The 17,485-nt window shown below is 42.4% G+C and overlaps 1 protein-coding gene across 5 annotated transcripts in view; it reads left to right on the forward strand.

Annotated features, from left to right (window-relative positions):
• Positions 1 to 397: 397 nt before the first annotated feature.
• Positions 398 to 17,485, forward strand: part of mast1b (microtubule associated serine/threonine kinase 1b) — a 41,667-nt gene continuing 24,579 nt past the window's right edge. For 2 of the 5 annotated variants that reach the window (XM_074695992.1, XM_074695993.1), the window contains exon 1: positions 13,671 to 13,810. In XM_074695992.1, coding sequence (XP_074552093.1) covers positions 13,791 to 13,810 — 20 coding nt within the window. In that variant the 5' untranslated portion in view covers positions 13,671 to 13,790. Of the gene's footprint in view, positions 1,285 to 13,010; positions 13,043 to 13,670; positions 13,811 to 17,485 lie in introns of those variants that run through there. The other 3 variants (XM_074695991.1, XM_074695989.1, XM_074695990.1) reach the window with 3 other exon arrangements.

Consider the following 17,485-nt stretch of genomic DNA (forward strand, 5'->3'; position numbering starts at 1 on the left):
TGGGGTTTTGTGCCATAATCATGCTCTTCTTGATATTTACATTTGTGCCTAAAACTTGATCTTCAAAGTGATTTAAAACCTTTCATCAGCAGACTCTTGTTGTAATGTAAGACTGCTTTTCCACATCGTCTCCTCTTCCTCTGTAGATCAGTCTGTTGCTGTCCGTGGTGCTGAATGAGGCTTTAAGATTCTACTCTCACATTCTTTACGTTTATAGGCTGTTTAAGTGATTTTAAAATATTGCTAAGCATATAATGAGAGAGAGAAGAAAGCCCCGATGTGCCTGAATCAGCCCTCCTGATCCGGGTCGGATGTTTTCATTCATGTGAGGAGGGTCTCAGCTGCGCGCGGGAGGAGGGGCGAGAGGGAATCCCAGGAAAGGGTTACAAATATCGCGTTACTGCTGTCGCCCCGTCCAGTCACCAGCTCCAGAGGAAGTGGAGGTTCAGGGGGGAGAGGACGGATGAATGAAGCTGATTTGAGCTGCAGGTTTCTGTGCTCTTAAAGAGGGGTAAAAGGCGCGCGCTCTCCTCACGCACGCTGATGCTTAAGGGACCGGACAGGCTGCTCCCCGAGACGCAGCGGTGTTGTCAGCCCGGCCGAGGAGCTGAGGGATGAAGAGCTGCTCCACTGCTGTGCAATAGAGTGTGAAACAATCGGCTGGTCGCTGAGCTTTGAACACGTCGTCCTTTTGTGACTAAGTGCAGGAAGGAGCTCACGTTTCTTGTGGAGATTCTTCCTCTCCTAGCGCGGGGAAAGAACTTGCTTTCTGTAACTACATGGACTCTGTGTTTGCTGGGCTTGCTCGGGCCTCCTGACGCTCGGCTGGACAGCATCAAAGCGCACAAACCTCTGGCAAAATGTCAAAGATGCTGAGAGACGGAGCGCAGCCTGCGGAGAGAGCAGCATGACTGGCAGCTCTGAGGCGCAGGAGCGAAGAGGAGCTGAGGGAACCTTTGGGCTGTTTTCGGTCATGGCACTGCCTCACATTTGTCTGTTGTCTTGGGTCTCCTCTTCGACGTGACACTGGACCCTCTCTATCTCTCCTCCCTCCCTCTCTCCCGTGCTTCGTGTGTTTGCGCCGTTTTGGCTCCGTGCGCGCCTGGACGCTGCTGCTGCTGTGCGGATCGGATGTAAATCGGATCGGGTGCTGCAGTCCTGCTGGGTCAGAACACAGATTTTTGAGGGAGGTCAAGAGATTGTTTGCTGAGGGGAAATCCCCGCCAGGATCCCCTTCATTACACCATGGATGACTCGGGGATAATACGGCGCCGGAGGCTGCAGGTGAGCTCATCTTCATCTTCATCATGCTCTGGGTTTCTTCCTCATTGAAGTATTTTTGCCTTTGTTTAATCTCTAAGACATGAGTCGTCTCATTACACCACGTGACGTGTGTGCTTTAGAGTAGAGGTTGGTGTTAAAGTTGGTTTTTGTGCAAGAAAATGTAAAAACAACAGATGTGGACACAGATGAGGACAAGGATCTTGTTCCCTTTTTGTGTATGATTAGAAGTAAGAATAAACGAACCAAAGTATATATACATATTGAACCGTGATTACTCTCTATTCGACCCAATTTTATCAATCAGCCTGGTAAAGCAGCTGATTTTGAAACCCCAAAAGCTCCACATGGTCTTAATCTTTGCTCTGTATTAGGGTCACATAGTGAGTCTCAGGTGTTGAGTGTATTGCTGCAGAATGACCCAAATATCTTTTAGAAATACACATCAAATATTTTTGCTGTCAATTCAGATTAGTCGGAATAATTTGCGCTTGAGAGGATATATTGACATTTAGTAAAGTTTGATTATTACGATGATTAGAGATTGTTTATGCTTTTATTTTGAAAGAACTCAGGAGTTTTGTTCATAATAACACGACAGTGACAGAACAATATTTGAGAATAGGAAAAAAATATGATATGAAACGAGGTGACATGATATATGACATGATCTGACATGTTTATATCATTAACTACGAAATGATATTACTGGACACAATATATGTACTGTGTATTATGTATTGTACTTACTACGTGAAACGATTCAATACATTAGGATAGCATACTATATCATATGATACAATACAACGGGAAAAAAATACAATACCTTATTACCATAGACGGTATGATATGGACATAGTGTCTGTGACGTCACCCATCTGTTCCTGATACAGAGTAATGAAGCCTTTAGTCAGCAGACAGTATTGGACATGCTGACTCAAGAGGTGGGCTTCGAGCCTCCTCAACAACAGCTACAGGGCACCAGACCTGTCAGCCTCATGAGCTTCACCTCTGATCTCATCCTGATATCATCCAAACCGCTGATTTAGAAAAAAAATTCAACCCTCCCCACAGGTTGTGCTGATAGAGAAAATTAGCAATTCAAACATGTTTTCTGAACTAGGTTGTAAATATGTTTATTGATGCTGTAAAAGTCTGTTTTGTTTTCTTGGTTCAGTGTGTATCCACCAAGTCGTCCTGTATGGGTCAGTACAGTGTAGTATGGGTTGGGTCGGTAGAACCTGATCCTGTTTGCATTTCCTCAGCCAACTGTGCCCTCTTTGGTAGGTGGAATGTAAGCTGGATGCCAATAGCTGTGTCAGCAACGTAATAGCGTGACAGCGTAGCAGCACGACACAGCGTACACTGCTTATGAATCCAACAAAGAAGAAAACACGGCACAGAAAACAAAAATTTACCCCGACAATACAGAAAAAGTTTCCTAACGAAAAGAGAGTCATCTCCACATAGTCGACTGGAGATTTGATCCGACCACCTTCAGGGGTGGTCAGATTGGTCTGGTGCCCAACAGGGGTCCCAAAATGTGGGACAGTATGGGTCGGTAATTTGGGGACCTGTCCCAGTTTTAGTCAAAAGAAACGCCACAAAATGTATGCAATACTAAGACTAACGGAGCTGAACTGCATGGTGGAAACGGGGCATCCGCGGTTTCTGGTCTTTCTGCAGTAAGCCTCAAGAGGACAATCGATGAACTGCAGCTTGTAGCACTTCCATATGGTCTGAGATTTGGGCCACTAGAAACTTTATTTCAATTATCAGAATTGAATTTATTTGCTTTTCATTTTATTTAACAAACTCAAAAAAATTTAACTCTATTCATTCCTTAAATTCAAAAATACAAAATGCAATTTCACAATTATAAAAATAAATTAACTCCACTGACTGTTCATTCATCAACGATAACCTCCTGAAAAGTTGATGTGGGAGAATTCACCACAGTTGTCCACTGCCACAGTTATTAGGTCCTTTACTGAATTTTGCAACACAAACTATCAAAAGAAAACAAAAATTATCAAACGTTAGAAGTAGACGTCAAGAAGATTTCTGTGAATCTGTGCTTGATTACTCTCCCTCACATATGTAGAAGATGACTTAATGGGTTGAATCTGAATTTTGGGAACTGAAATTGCATTTTGTAATTCTTAATCTGAGAAATAAAGAGAGTTGAATTTTCAAGTAGGTTGGTAGATTTTAAAGCAAATAATTTAAGTTTCAAAACATTGAACTCAGTTAGAGAGCATGCTTTTCAAATTCAATATGATAATTCAAATTCAGTTTCTAGTGGCACAAATCTCAGCCTATAACTCAATTCATTCACTATAATAAGATATGCTATTTATGATATAATGCGACATAATATGATGAGAAAAGATACAATATGATATTTATTTTAGACACAATATGATAAGGATATGATATAATAGATAAGGAATGATACGATGAATGTTAAAACAGCTATGTTTTTTATCAGCTGTTTTATTTCAGTAGCACTGATTTCTTGATTATTTAGACCTGTAACCGTTTGTTGACCTCACCCATTATCACTATGAAACTCTCTTCTCACTATTTGCTAATTGCACAGCCTTCCTTTAACAAATTGTCACTCATGCATACAAGTAAGCAAGTTCAAATGACCGTAAGCCGCCAATATGGAGCAGCTTGCTAAACCATGGGTCACACACCCTCCCCCCTCTTTCTCTTACCCTGCCCCCCTCCATCTTTGTGTGACTCAGTGAAGTGTGCTGAGCAGAGATGAGCAGCTTCCTGTGGGCATGTGAGCATTACTTAGCAGTGGCATTACAGTGAAACAACACGTCTTTTCAAGCTAACACAGCTGATTGATAATGGTGGCAGATGTGTTCATGTCTGACTGAGAAACTGGACCACAGCATCACTACATCACAGCCTGTCAGCATCACATCAGACGAAAGTGTCTGAAAATATATATACTGGTTTTAAATTACCTCTGAGCAGCTCGGAGACAAATTGACCCTCATTACTGCAAAAAGAGGGATAAACGGGAGGAAAGAGGGTGTAAAGGAATCATGGGAGGATTAGCAGTGAGGTGCTCGGATGGTTTCATGTCTCATCATCCTTGTCGCTCAGCTCGCCGCTTTGCTGCTGTTATGTATGACAGGAGCTGTGAGGGGATTAATCATCATGGAGTCAGACCCACAAAGTCACCAACGTTTTATAGATATAGGCACGGCCGGCACAGTGATTTGGTGTGTGTGTGTGTGAGTGTGTGTGTGTGTGTGTGTGTGTATGAGAGAGAGAGAGAAAGAGAGAGAGAGAGAGAGAGAGGATGTGTGTTACTAATAAAACAGAGGATGACGGCTAGGTGTGAGAGAAAAAAATCTGAGAGTTCTGGGAGAGACGTTTAATTTTGCAACACAGTGTAGGTGATAAAAAGAGAAGAGATTATTAGAAGCATAAAGAATGGAGTATCCTTTTTCATATTAAGAATAAGGAAATATAGGGATATTTTTAAACAAAAATTTATGATGATTAGATTAAAAAAAGTCAACTTAAGAAAGTGAAAAATAAATCTGAAGAAAAGGTCTAAAATCCTCAAAAATTACTAGGAAGTCTGTCATAATTTCAAAATAAAAGCTGTTAAAAAGTGTTAAAAATAGTTAAATAAATGTTGTAATAATGAGGAATTAAATCCCAAAAATTAGTAAAAAGCCTGAAAAAAGGTAAATTAAAAGACAAGAAGACCATTATGAGAAGCTCTTTCTTTTCACTTTTATCCCATTATTTCCCATAACACACTCTTGTTATATTTTATCTCTTGTCATATTTTTTTCTCCATATGACTTACTTTTGTATAATATTAATTTTTTTCCTCATTTTTTAACTATATGTAACCATATTGTCTTCAGATTTATGACTTTAATCTTATGAGTTTGACTTTAAAGTTCTTAGATTAAACTTTTTGTCTTATAAATATGATTTTCTCATAGTTACAACTTTACGTATTAACTTTTTATCCTCAGGGCTAAGTGCGTGTATGTATATATACAAAAAAAATATGATTATTATTTTTTCTTAATGGTAAATATGGGCTTCCACAAAAGCTTGAGCCCTTAAATTATTCAGATAAAGTGCTGTTTAATTAGTAGATTACGATAAGATTACATTTTTTTTATATCCTCTATGAGGGTATTTAGGTAAACAGTGGTTCACCAGAGCTTTTGGATTCCCAAGAACAACAGAAAATTAATAAATATTTTATAATTTTTCAGATTTTAGGAGATCTTAGTGAGTTATGGGTGCATGTAATCATCCCAGCAGATGAAAAACTCTTGTAAAGGATGGAACAGGATAATAAAGAGGAAAAAATAAATGACACCAACCCCTACCAAAAGCTAAATAAAAAAAGTGAAGGAGAACTTTTAGAGAATACCACAGAGGAAGAATTTAGGGAGCAGCTCTGACCTACAGTAACCAGCCGCATCTGGTACACCACTTCTGGCTGAATGGAAGATACCACTTCCTGCTGGAATATTCCAGTTTTTAAACTGGCAAACCGGCTCTATAAATGGTATACCACTTGTTTTAGATTGGAGTCTCATATTTGTTTTTATTGACAATATAATTTCAGCAGTGACGAAAATGAATGTATTTATGTTGTCTTTTGGAAATGTTTATGTGTCAGAGAAAACAGTTAACACTCTTAAGGCCAAAACTTGCCTTAACTATCTTTACTTGTATAATGTAGCTCCCTTTTCTGTAAGTTGGAGTCTATTATCAATATTACTGTGAGCAGTTGATTGCAGTTCATCAGATAACCGTGTACAGTCTGACTAAATATAATGCAGATTCCTTAAAGTTTCCTACCGCTCTATAGATTTTGTGTAATTATGACTATAACAGATTCAGAGACTAACATTCATACGTCTGCTCCACATGGACGTTTAAACCCCATGTGTCATCATTACATGCGTGTCTGAGCTCGTGTGCTGACGTGTGATTGGCTCTGCGTGTCTCTTCAACTGCCTCCTCACTCCCCCGGGTCTCATCATCCCAACCGTCACTCTCTCTCTGACAAACACACACACACACACTCACTCACTCTCGCAGTACCATATGGTGACACACCCTACCCCCCTGCAGTGAGGGTCAGGGGTCGCACCCATGATGCATTGCTCCGACATGACTAACATGAGGCCGTGCTGCACCCTGTGACTCTACATCTTGCTTTGAGCTGTATGGATGTGCAGAGTAAACATTGGAAATGCTGGTCGTTTTTTAAAGTAGTTTTAAAGTTAAAGTGAAACTTTCTGCAGAGGAACATCTGCTCAGCTCAGTCAGCTGATTAAACAGCCAGGAGGAAAACACTTCAGCACAAGCCGCCGCCCATCACTGAGACCTTAAAGTGTGGTACACTGTGCCGTAAGACAAACCTATAAAAGCCCATTTCCTGCTGTGCCCTTCAAGCCGTCTTATCTGCAGTAAAAGCCTGTGTAATAATGAAATGGCTTTAAAAGAGCAGCACGACGATAAAGCACACCGCTGCTCTGTCACGACTAGAAGGACGTTCCATTTGTTTTGTGGACAAGAGAAACGCAGAGGAGATGGATGAAGACCAACAAAGGGGATCAATCAGTGCCGAGACGGAGAGCAGACCTGTCATCGTCTGCAGCAGTGACGGACTGACCTGTCCGAGTTTGAGGGATGGAGAGGGTGGGAAGAGGCTGAGGGGCTGGGATGAGGCTAAAGAGGAATGAGTCCTGGCTGGTCAGGGGGTGCAGACTTGAGTGCTTTAGAGTCTCATCTGCAGACTCCCATGTGTTCACGTGTTGAAAGTAACCATACACAGAGAGGAGACACTGAAGGATGTGCAACCGATTTACAGCCAATTTTTGTGATCGATTAACGCGGGGTGCATGTGGCTCTTTGCCTTTCGGTGTGTGGCTCTTCGATCCATTCCTAAAAACGTATACATTGTTATGAGTAGTGGTGTGCTGATCAATCTAAAATTTTGATATATTGATGCCTACGCTGGGATCAGTATTGATCAGTACTTGGACGATGAGACTGATACTTAAGTTTCGGTTTCTCTTCTCTGCATGACCTCCTCTCAGTCACTCGTGTGCTCATAGCTATCTAGATAGATAGATAGATAGATAGATAGATAGATAGATAGATAGATAGATAGATAGATAGAAATGTATTGTTTTTCGTTTTATGTAATTTCGTTTATGTGTGAGAGGAAGTGTGTGTGTAAGACCCCGTGTGTGATGTGGCTCTTTGTTGTACCATGGTAGATTTTGTGGCTCTGGGTCTCTTACTGGTTGGCCACCCCTGGATTAATGGCTGATTCACAGCATTTCTGGACATGTTGCACATGCAGGAAATAGTTGCTGGACGGAAGTACATTTCTGGACGAGTTGGGCGGCTGGCTTATGTGCAGGCTTGCAGAGCCTGGCAAAGAAAAGATGGTGTTAGAACATCCCTACAGAAAGGTATTTACACTCATCCTGCATGCTCTTGTCAGAACTATAAAGAGAAACACAACATGATCTCTTCCCCAGAGAACAAACCTGCACAAAGAGACGCAGCTTCCCATCCATGAGAGGAGTAAATATTGTGTGTTATTTCTACTCTGTGGTCGCTGAGCATGTCATGTTTTTGATGGAGCCTCCCGTCTGTCGTCACCCTCCACCACTGCCAGACTTCATTACCAGGACTCACAGAGCATTAAGCTCTAAACCTGGGCTCCCCATCAGCTCCCCTTTCTCCTCCCTTTCAACAATCTTTTTACACGCTGTGACGTAGCAAACGAAGCGAGGCGTTCTGACACTAATTATACCACAGGAGGACGAAGACACAGAGAGGCCTGGCTTCAAAGTATGTGCAGGAAGATGAAGGGGATCCACTTTCCTTCTTTATTTCAGGGTAATAGAGAGAGTATGAGTCACAAATGATGCCATTAAAGCCTGCTGGTGTGTGCTGGTTTCCTGGCTCAGTCATCATCACAAAAAGGGCATTTATATCCTGATGACACACTCAGGGTCAGGCAGCAAACACTATTACACTGTATGAACTGTTTTAATGAACTGGGCTGTAAACATCTTTATTTTAGCTTTTCTGAATGGGTGTGTACGTGGTTTCTGGTACTTCCGGAGCGAGCCTCTAGTGGACATTTGGGGAATTGTAGTTTCTCTGCTTTGGTACCATTACCAATACTTGATAAATTGTTGACCTCCCTGGTGGGTTAGTGAGATCATCATCTGTTCAGCGGCTTATCAATGGAGCTGAAATAATCTTGATTTGTGATATAACCTTTACATCTTTACAGCATCTCAGCTTCCAAGCGTGAGCTGGTCATGAGACAGAAATAGCTGTCACGTGAACAAGCTGAGAATGAGTCGTCACTTCCTGACCTTTGAGCAAATGAGCGTAAAGATTACGAGGAGAATTCATCAGACGCTGACAACTAGATTCATAATATAGAAGAGAGGATAGTGGGAGACTTCTTTAATGGGTTTTCTGGATTAATAAAGTCTGTCTCATGAGATCTAATCTTTTAACAGAGGAGAGACAAGTTAGGCCTTCAACACTCTTGGTATTCATGGTCCCTGTTCACTATTCAGGACTGGTAGAGGATCAAGTTTTGATTAATGTGCCAACTGGATCTTTTATTGTCTGGATGTTTCTGATCATTAAGGAGCTCCACAGAGGGACATCAGATGGACCCTGAGCAGATGTCTGCCGGTCTGGATCCAGATAGAAAGGATCTGTGTGGCACATTGAGTCTCACCTTCAGCCTGTGGTTTGAGGTGTTAACCCTAACGCTCTCTGTGAGGTCTCTGTGAAGGCCTCTTAATGCCTCAGGCTCTTGTTAACCGTCTCCTCCTCGGCTCCGACAGCTCAGGGTCAATTAGCCTGATCAGTAAAGGACAGAGTGAGCAGGGATCAATGGGTTGAATATTTAGGTGTCCTTGTGAGGAGGGATTTGTCTCAGTCAACATGTGAACCCTAGAGACCACTGCTGAGAAGCTGTTCGACCTCAGAGGGTGAACAGGTTTAACATTTACGAAGCTCAACAACCAAGAAGAGCAGAGATTTTACAGAAAGTCATCTTTTCTTTGCTCGGTTTCGAGATTTTTCTTTGGTATTCTTTTTGTCTGTTTATTTCTTTTGCTTTCTTTCTTTATTTTCTTTTTTCTTCCTTTTAGCTTTTTGTATTTTTTGACTTATTGTTTTTTTTTTCTTAACTGTTTTCAGTTTTTTCCATTTCTTGTTTTTTTATGTTTTACATTTTTTTCTTGTCATTCTTTCTCTGTTCCTAGCCTTTTTTATCTTTCCTTTCTTTCTTTTGTTCCTTTCTCTACTTTCTCTTTCTCTCACTCTGCATTTATTTCTTTTTCCTTTCCATCTTTGTTTTCTCTCTTTCCTTCACTTTCACTCTCTTTCAATTTATTTTACCCTCTTTATTTCTGAACTTTTGCTTTCTTACCATTGCTTTCTTTTTCTTTCATCATTCTTTCTTTTTCCTTCTTTTCTTTCCTTCTTCCTTTCCAAATTTTTTCTCTTTATATCTTTTCTTTCATTTCTTCTTTCTTTTGAATATCTTCTTTCTAACAGGGGTCAGAGAGTCCAAATGAACTGAGGTTTTTGGCTCAGACTCTTCCCCTAGAGGTAGCTGGCGAGTCCTGTACAAACCCCCTTGAGAGAAACCTATGGCTGACATCCAGTGCAGAATTATACATGGAGCTTTAAAATGTGCAGTGAAGGCTGGACTGATCCAGTTCGCTGTCTGAGAGGTTTGGTGGTGGCCCGTCTGAGAGCTGAATACACTTTCTTCAAGCTGACTGACACTTTGAATGGTTTGAAGGAGGTGTGGGCTGTGAGACAGGTCCTGTGTTCACTGGGGGAGGGATGGCTCCCCTCGAGTGTGTGTGTGTGTGTGTGTGTGTGTGTGTGTGTGTGTGTGTGTGTGTGTGTGTGTGTGTGTGTGTGTGTGTGTGTGTATGTGTGTGTGTGTTCCTCTATTTCTTTCTCATAATTATGCAGTGATTTAAATTTCGATTGGATTTGTTTTGGAACGTCTCGTAAATAAAGTTTTCCGAAAAAAAAGACTTTTTTTCTTTCTGCAGTTCCTCGAGTTTCCACTTGAGGCAGACTCAAAACTCAGTGAAGCCCCGTTGACCTCCACATCAGGAGGCCTGTTTTTACTGAAGAGTTTAACATGTTTTTATGACATTTGCTGCAGCCAGTCAGAAGGGGGAATTCTAAATGCTTCAGCTTTGCTCTAAAAAAAAAACTGCAGCTCAGTCTTTTCATTAACCCAGGTCAGTAACATGAGTGTGGATGCAGCACAGTGCTCAACTCTTCCTGCGTTTTGACACAAACTGCTCTGTTTTTGTGGAAGTCATCCCACATCTGATTTTTCTCCTAAGCCTATTGTCTGTTATTTAGCCTCAGCTTTTTTCCTGCTGACTTACAACGCTTTAGCATCTGTTTCCTGGAGTTTGTCCTTGTTTTACTGAACTCTGAGGCAGATAATCATTTAACAGCAGGTCCACACGCGTTCACTCACACACAGAGAAAATCCATAGCTGAAGGTTAACCGAATGATTACCTGGACTGAGGTTTGGAGACGGTGGATGCAGCGCTAACAGTGCCTTAACAACATTACCTCGCGGGTGACAGGAGAGGGTGTGAAGCAGCTAACACATTAATTACCTCTGCTACTATACACGTTTAATGACTCACGCCTGAGACACAGGACGGTAAGCCCCCTCCACACCTCTCCCTCACTGCTTGTTTTCTCCCTTTTTCTCTCTTCTCTGTTTATCTCTGTGAGCAGCGTTCCTGTAAAAAAAAAAAAAAAAAAAAAAAAAGATCCTGCCTGTGTTAGCATGAGATCTGGCTCTACTCGCTCTGTTTTCATGTGGTGCTGTGAGTGTTTGCTGCGGCTTCAGTCCAATGTCCTCCGTCCATCTGGACCCAGGAGATGAGAGGATAGAAGAAAAGAGAAGGAGAGGGGGAGGGAGAGCTGTGCCAGAGTCTTTTAGGCAAACTGGTTTAAAGATGAACACAAACAGAGCAATGTCTGTGAGCTCTGCTGTTTACACACTTTACACGGGTCATTCTCCACCCAACTAACCGCTCCTCACAGCTCAGGGTCCATAAGATATTATCATCACTCTTCAGAAGTGTGACGGAGTTCATCTGTGGGGTCAAAAAAAGATGAGATGCCACTTTGACAGGCCCTGAAGCGTAGGCGTGTGCACATTCAGATGACTAAGAAATAAAATGTAACTTTTACTGGTCAGGGACAGATTCATGAGTTTTGTGGGCCCAAAGCTTTTTTTAGAGAGGAGGTATTGTGCTCTTTTTTAGTCTTTAGTCTCTTTATTCCACCATAGTAAAAATAATCTCTGTTTTTCTCTCCCTGGTGTTTTATTAAACCCTTATTTCAGCCTCTGTCCAAAACACTTCATTTCAGCAGCTGTCCCTTTAACGCCCTGTTCCCACCAAGTGGTCTGGTATGGATCAGTACAGTCTGGTACGGGTCAGATCCACTGGCTGTTTATAGAGTGGACAGCAAGGCTCCACCCTTTTACCATTGTATGGTTTTTGAAGCCAAAATACCTCTGTCACAGGCGCCGCCATTGGCAGCCGTTGTGCAGCTAGAGTCTGCGCAGTAGAGTCTATGAAGGACTCGTAGAGAATCTGAGCGGAGCCAGGTGACAAAAATAATAACTTTTTTTCTTTCAACAGTCGACTCTTCTTGGTTCTACCTCCCGACATATTTTACAATCCCTGAAAAAAAATGCACAAGAACGGCAGCTGTCAATCATTGTTAAATGTGACGTAAAGCCTTGTTTTTAACTTCTTAGCCAATGAAAACAAAACTTTAAAAACACTCAATAATATTAATATCTTCAAATCACCACAACAATCAGATGTGAGAAACATTTCTATGAGGTGTATTAATTTTTTAAAGTTTGACCACAGCCCATCTGGAATGACTGGAGAGCCAGATTTTTTTACCTATACTGCAGCCAGTCACCAGGGGGAGCAGTTTTTGTGGCAACCTCACTTCAAGCCTAGCAAGATGACGTCCACTTCTTTATAGTCTATGGTCAGATCAGTAAAGCCTGATCCTGTTTATGTTACCACAGCCAACCTTAGTAGGGGAAGTGTAAGCTAAATGTCAAGAGCTGCATCAGCTACGTTGTTGCCTGACGCTATAAAAATACACAGTAAACAAAGAGTAATGATGGAAGACACCCAGCAATTTGTCTTCTTTGTGATTGGCATGTGGCTCTTTGTTACAAAGCACAGTCAAGCTTTGTTTCAGAGAAGGCTGTGTGCCACAAGGAGAAATACACCAACCACTTTCACACAGGAAGTGACACTTTTTCAAATGACAATCAAATGACAATCAAATTTCAACAATTAATATATTGAGCTCCACCTTCTGAGGTCTGGCACCACAACAGAACAGTACCAAAAAGTGGTAGACAGACCTTGGTGTTTAAGGCCGGTCAGGAGATCCCTGTGTGATGACATCATCATTTCAGTCAAGTCTTGTAAAGATCTCCTGCTCCATCTTAGCGTTTTGATCAGTTCACAGACAGATTCAGGGATTTCTATTATCCACTTTGTCTCTTTTTTTATATTTTTATACATTTGTGTTTTTCTGTCCCTGATCTCTCTTTTCTTTCTTCTCTCCGTCTTTCTTCCAGAAGGATCTGCCCCTGCCTCGCAAGAACAGCAGGTGAGTGTTACCTCCGTTCATCCCTCCCTCCCTCCCTCTCACTGCCTTTTCTCTCCTCTCTGGGGAGAGTCCGGGTCCCACCATGAAGAAAAACAATCACAGCTGCCGGGCTGGATTTGCTCGGTGTGTTTTCAAAGCTCCAGGGACGTCTGAGTGGTGCTTGTTTTGAGGAGTGTGAAAGAGGAGGAGGTCGATGGAGGGATGCGGGAGGAATTCATGATGTTGAGAGCAACTCTTCCTTTTCCACTTACTGTCTTCCTCGAGATAGTGTGTGAGAGTGTGTGTGACGTGCTTCATCGTCATCAGCTCGTTGTTTTTTTTTATTCCATTCAACATCTGCTTCACGCTTACATAACAATCCACATGACCCACTCCTTTAGTCACTTCTTCAACTCCTGTTCTCTGCTTCATTCATGAAGTCCTCGGCCTGCAGAGGAAAAGCTTTTAGCTCCTCATCTAAGCCTCTCTGAAGCATCTTAGCCTTGAGAAAACCACCCACAATCCTCTGCTGCCTTTTGTTGTTCCTCTCTTAAACACAGACCCACCCTGTCTCCCTCCTCCCTCCCTTCCTCCCTCCCTCCCTGCCTCCTTTCTCTCTCCTTCGTTGGATCTTGGCCACTCAGACACACACACACACACACACACACTTTACAGATGCACATCTAAAGCTTAGAGCAGCCTCAGTTTGTGCTGAATCGCGATGAGACTCTGCGTTCTCTGACTGCAGCTCCGCCTGGAAACCTGCAACATGTTCCGACGCACCAAAAGGTAAATTTAGAGATGCAGATGTGGACAAAGATGCAGAGAGGATTCAGTTTGTGATGTTTGGAAGCTTCAGAAAAGGTGTGATGAGTCTGCAGAATCACTCTGTGTGGTGTAAATGTTGTCGTTAGCTTGTTTTATTCCTGTTTTTACATCTTTGTTGACCTTATGTTGACGTTACATTCTGTTTAAAAGAAACTGACTCATCGGGGCGACATTTCAAGCAGACCTGCAGGTCCACTGATTCACTGTCTTACGTTATCGATCAGGATGACCAGGATGAGACAAAAGTTCAGGATGATGTTTTTGGAGTCTGGCTCACAGAGGGATGATTGTGTTTTTCTTACAACAGCGATGACGTGTTGGCTTTTTAAGGAGATATTTTCTAGGCTCAAGCCTTCTTTTTTTACAAACTTCTTTAGACTTAAGATCCTGGGATCTTTCCAGTAAACAGATTTTATAAGAGTTGCAGGGGAAAAAGTTCCCTGATTTCATGTTTTTGTCTGTTAGTCTCTTTTTCACACATTGTATTTTAACTAAGAGCACAAAGATGGTGAAGATGAGGTTAGGATCAGGGGAAGAGCTGCAAACTAGTTCATGAAACCTCTGAAAAGGCGGAATTCATCACATTTCTGTCAGTGTGCAAATTTTTTTCCCTGTCTACCTTCCTTACATAAAAGCTCTTCTCTTGGACTCAAACGCACTTGAAGTTTTTGGGATGCATGATACTTTTTACTAACAGTCGTTTCTGCACTCCTAAAGGTTTAGAATCTACTGCTTGAGTTTTTGGTTGTCTGATAAACTTTGTGCAGCTCTTAATTTGCATAGTTACACTCTTAAGATGCTGATGCGAGCTGCTGCTTTGTATTTCTCTGCGAAAATCTCATCTCTTAAAGATTTGTTGTGTAAAAACTAGAAGATTTTTGCAGCATGTTCTCCTCTGAGGCAGACGCCATTTTTACTCTCTAAGCAATGGCTGTTTCCCAAAGCCCAGGTGCCTTGCCTTGCCTTGCCTTGGAAGGCAGTGCCTCCGAAGCCACTTCCTTCCAATTCAAGGCAAGTGTCCTGCCTCTGCTCAAAAGGAGATGCTAATGGAACAGCCAACAAAGGCATATTTTTTTTTACTATCAGGTTCCTGTCACAAATGTTTATGTAATTGGAGTTACATTGTCTCACATAACATGTGTTGTACTGTGGACAGTGCTTGGAAACTTTATACAAACGAGGGAGTAGACCATATGCTCAAGCGGCTACAAATATTGTCATGGCTTGTCGCTTTCGTACGCTTTTTGCTTTTTTATTGTCAGTAATCATAGTTACGTGAGTGACATGCAAAAGAGTTAAGTGTTGGACATGGTATAAGTTGCTATTTTCAGAGGTGTTTTTTGTTACTTACATTCAAATTGGAATTTACCGCGTGCCTCCGCTGGAGCGTCTCTCTATGGAGCGTCTTTTCCTTCCATTTTTTCCTTTTTCGTAGATTCGGGCATTGCATGTTGGGTAGTTATAGCCATGGCAAGGCAGCAAAAGATATACCTGTGTATCCTTGGTCAATTAGCCACATGCTAACCAAACAGAGGACATATGCCTCGGGAGGACATGAACATTGGAACAGCACTTAGGCAGCGACTAATGATGTGGATGCCTGCCCACGCCCACATCAGACCAAGGCAAGGCAAGGTACCTGGGCTTTGGGAAACAGCCTACGTGTTGTAGTTCTTCTCTGTTCGTAACAATGGATCGTGTACCGCCACCCACTGCATTGGAGGTGCAGGTTGAGAAGTAAATAAAAGCAACTTTAACAGTTTAACAAATGTCTCATTTGCATAACATTTTAAGGGTGCATGAACTATACAGCGAGAATAATTAATCTGAGCCCTGCCTCTCTCCGTGTCTGAAGTCAACAGCCTGAAAATTGGAGCTGACATTAAAACACAGGGCGGTTCTTCTGCAGCGACATCAGACATGGATTTAGAGCTCGGCCCCCTGCAGTGACTCCTCTCCCCACCACTGATTTGGAATTAAACCAGCTTTTATTTCAGTGGGGTGTCTTACTACGCACACCTGAGCCCACACACTCCAGCATGTATGGAAGAAACACAACCTTCTTTCCTCCTGAGTTTCATTGGGTCAGAGAAGGTCAGAAAAGTTAACTCGTCAAAGTCAAGACCAGAGAGAGCAAGGCGACACGGTAGTGAGTGATTAAGATAATGAAAGTGAAGAAGGGAGGTCGTGCGGGAGGTGACAGGAGGAGGGAGACAGCGAGTGCAGGGCCCTGGGGTGATATCCCTGTCTGCTCCTCCATTAGGGACCAGCTCTACGGTTACGTGAGCATTCAAGACACACAGACACGCTGAGACTGCCTCCCTCCTCTCTCTGCTCTCTTCTTCTTTTAATTCTTCATTCAATCATCATTTACTCTCATTTTAATAGCATTATTTTCTAGATTTCATTTCTTCTGTTGAGTTACATGTTTGTTTTGGCTTCTTTTTCTGCAGTAATTGTACATTTGCATAAATAATCTTTGACATACTGCAGCCCTATTACACTCCTCTCATGAGGACTGGATTTGCAGCTCGTTGCATGTTTACAAATGGGAATTTTCTTATAATTTTTGTTCCTCTTCTGATGCAAACTTTTTGAATTTGCAGTTTCTTGCATTTTTTGGAAGTTGCATATTGGGTCAACTCAACCCAGGTGCAACGTGTTGGAAAGACACCTTATCGCTCAGTGTGCTGCAAAGAGAGCAACACATTTCCTCTGCATCCTCTTCTTCTCTTTGACTAAAGCATTTACACTCCACTAAACCAATTAAGTTTAAACTAAAGGTGGTCAGTGTGAGGAGGAGACACCCGAGTCTTTGTTTAAGTGCTGGAGCTTCTTCACGCAGAGTTGAATCCACACTGTCCTGTGCGTCCTCTCTCTTTGATCCTCCTGCCGTCTCCTCTGAGCGTCTTCTACGGGAAAACACAGCTGAGGGAATCTCTGCTGTCAGCTGCATCCTCAGACTGAAACAGAGAATTTCAAAGAAAAGGACATCAGAAAGAGCTCCTTTAGTACCTGCTAAGAGGCACCCAGGTGCTGTCAGAGAGCTCTGAGAGTGGGAACAAAAAGGGTCAGAGGAGAAGTGTGTTTCTGACTTTTCACATGACGCTGGGTGAAGCTGAGTGGAGCTGTGATGGAGCTGAGTGAGGACAGCGAGCCGCCTCGGGCCTCTCAGCTCCACTGTTTTAGACTCTGTCCTTTCCTTTTAATGCAGCCTGTGTGACCTGCTGCACAGCTGCTGTTAGAGGAACTCAAACAGAGCTGGAGTGGACCGACTGTCCTTATAAAAACAGACACAGCAGACATTTTTGAGCTCACACAAAGTGGAAGTGTGAACCATGGAGATGTTGGGTGCTGAATGCCAGTAAAATACAGATTTAAAAACTAAAAAAGTCATTTACATACGGCCATATCTTCCCTCTTCTCCCTCTCTGTGGTCCCTTGTTGCTGTTATTTGGAGACTCGTCGCCACACGCTGCCTGGAAACAAACACGTGACTGTAGCTCCTCTCTCCATCCCTGCAGGGTGACACACCAAAACATTCACATGCTCCTCAAATTAAGTGACACAGCCTTTGAATTCTGGTGTAAACTTCACCTTAGATAAAGCTCCCAGGTTTTATTTGTTAAGAACTCT

The sequence above is a fragment of the Halichoeres trimaculatus genome, unplaced genomic scaffold (assembly GCF_033239565.1).
Source record: "Halichoeres trimaculatus isolate MK-OKI-2021-1 unplaced genomic scaffold, fHalTri1.1 fHalTri1_scaffold_20, whole genome shotgun sequence".
In the NCBI taxonomy this organism is placed as follows: domain Eukaryota; kingdom Metazoa; phylum Chordata; class Actinopteri; order Labriformes; family Labridae; genus Halichoeres; species Halichoeres trimaculatus.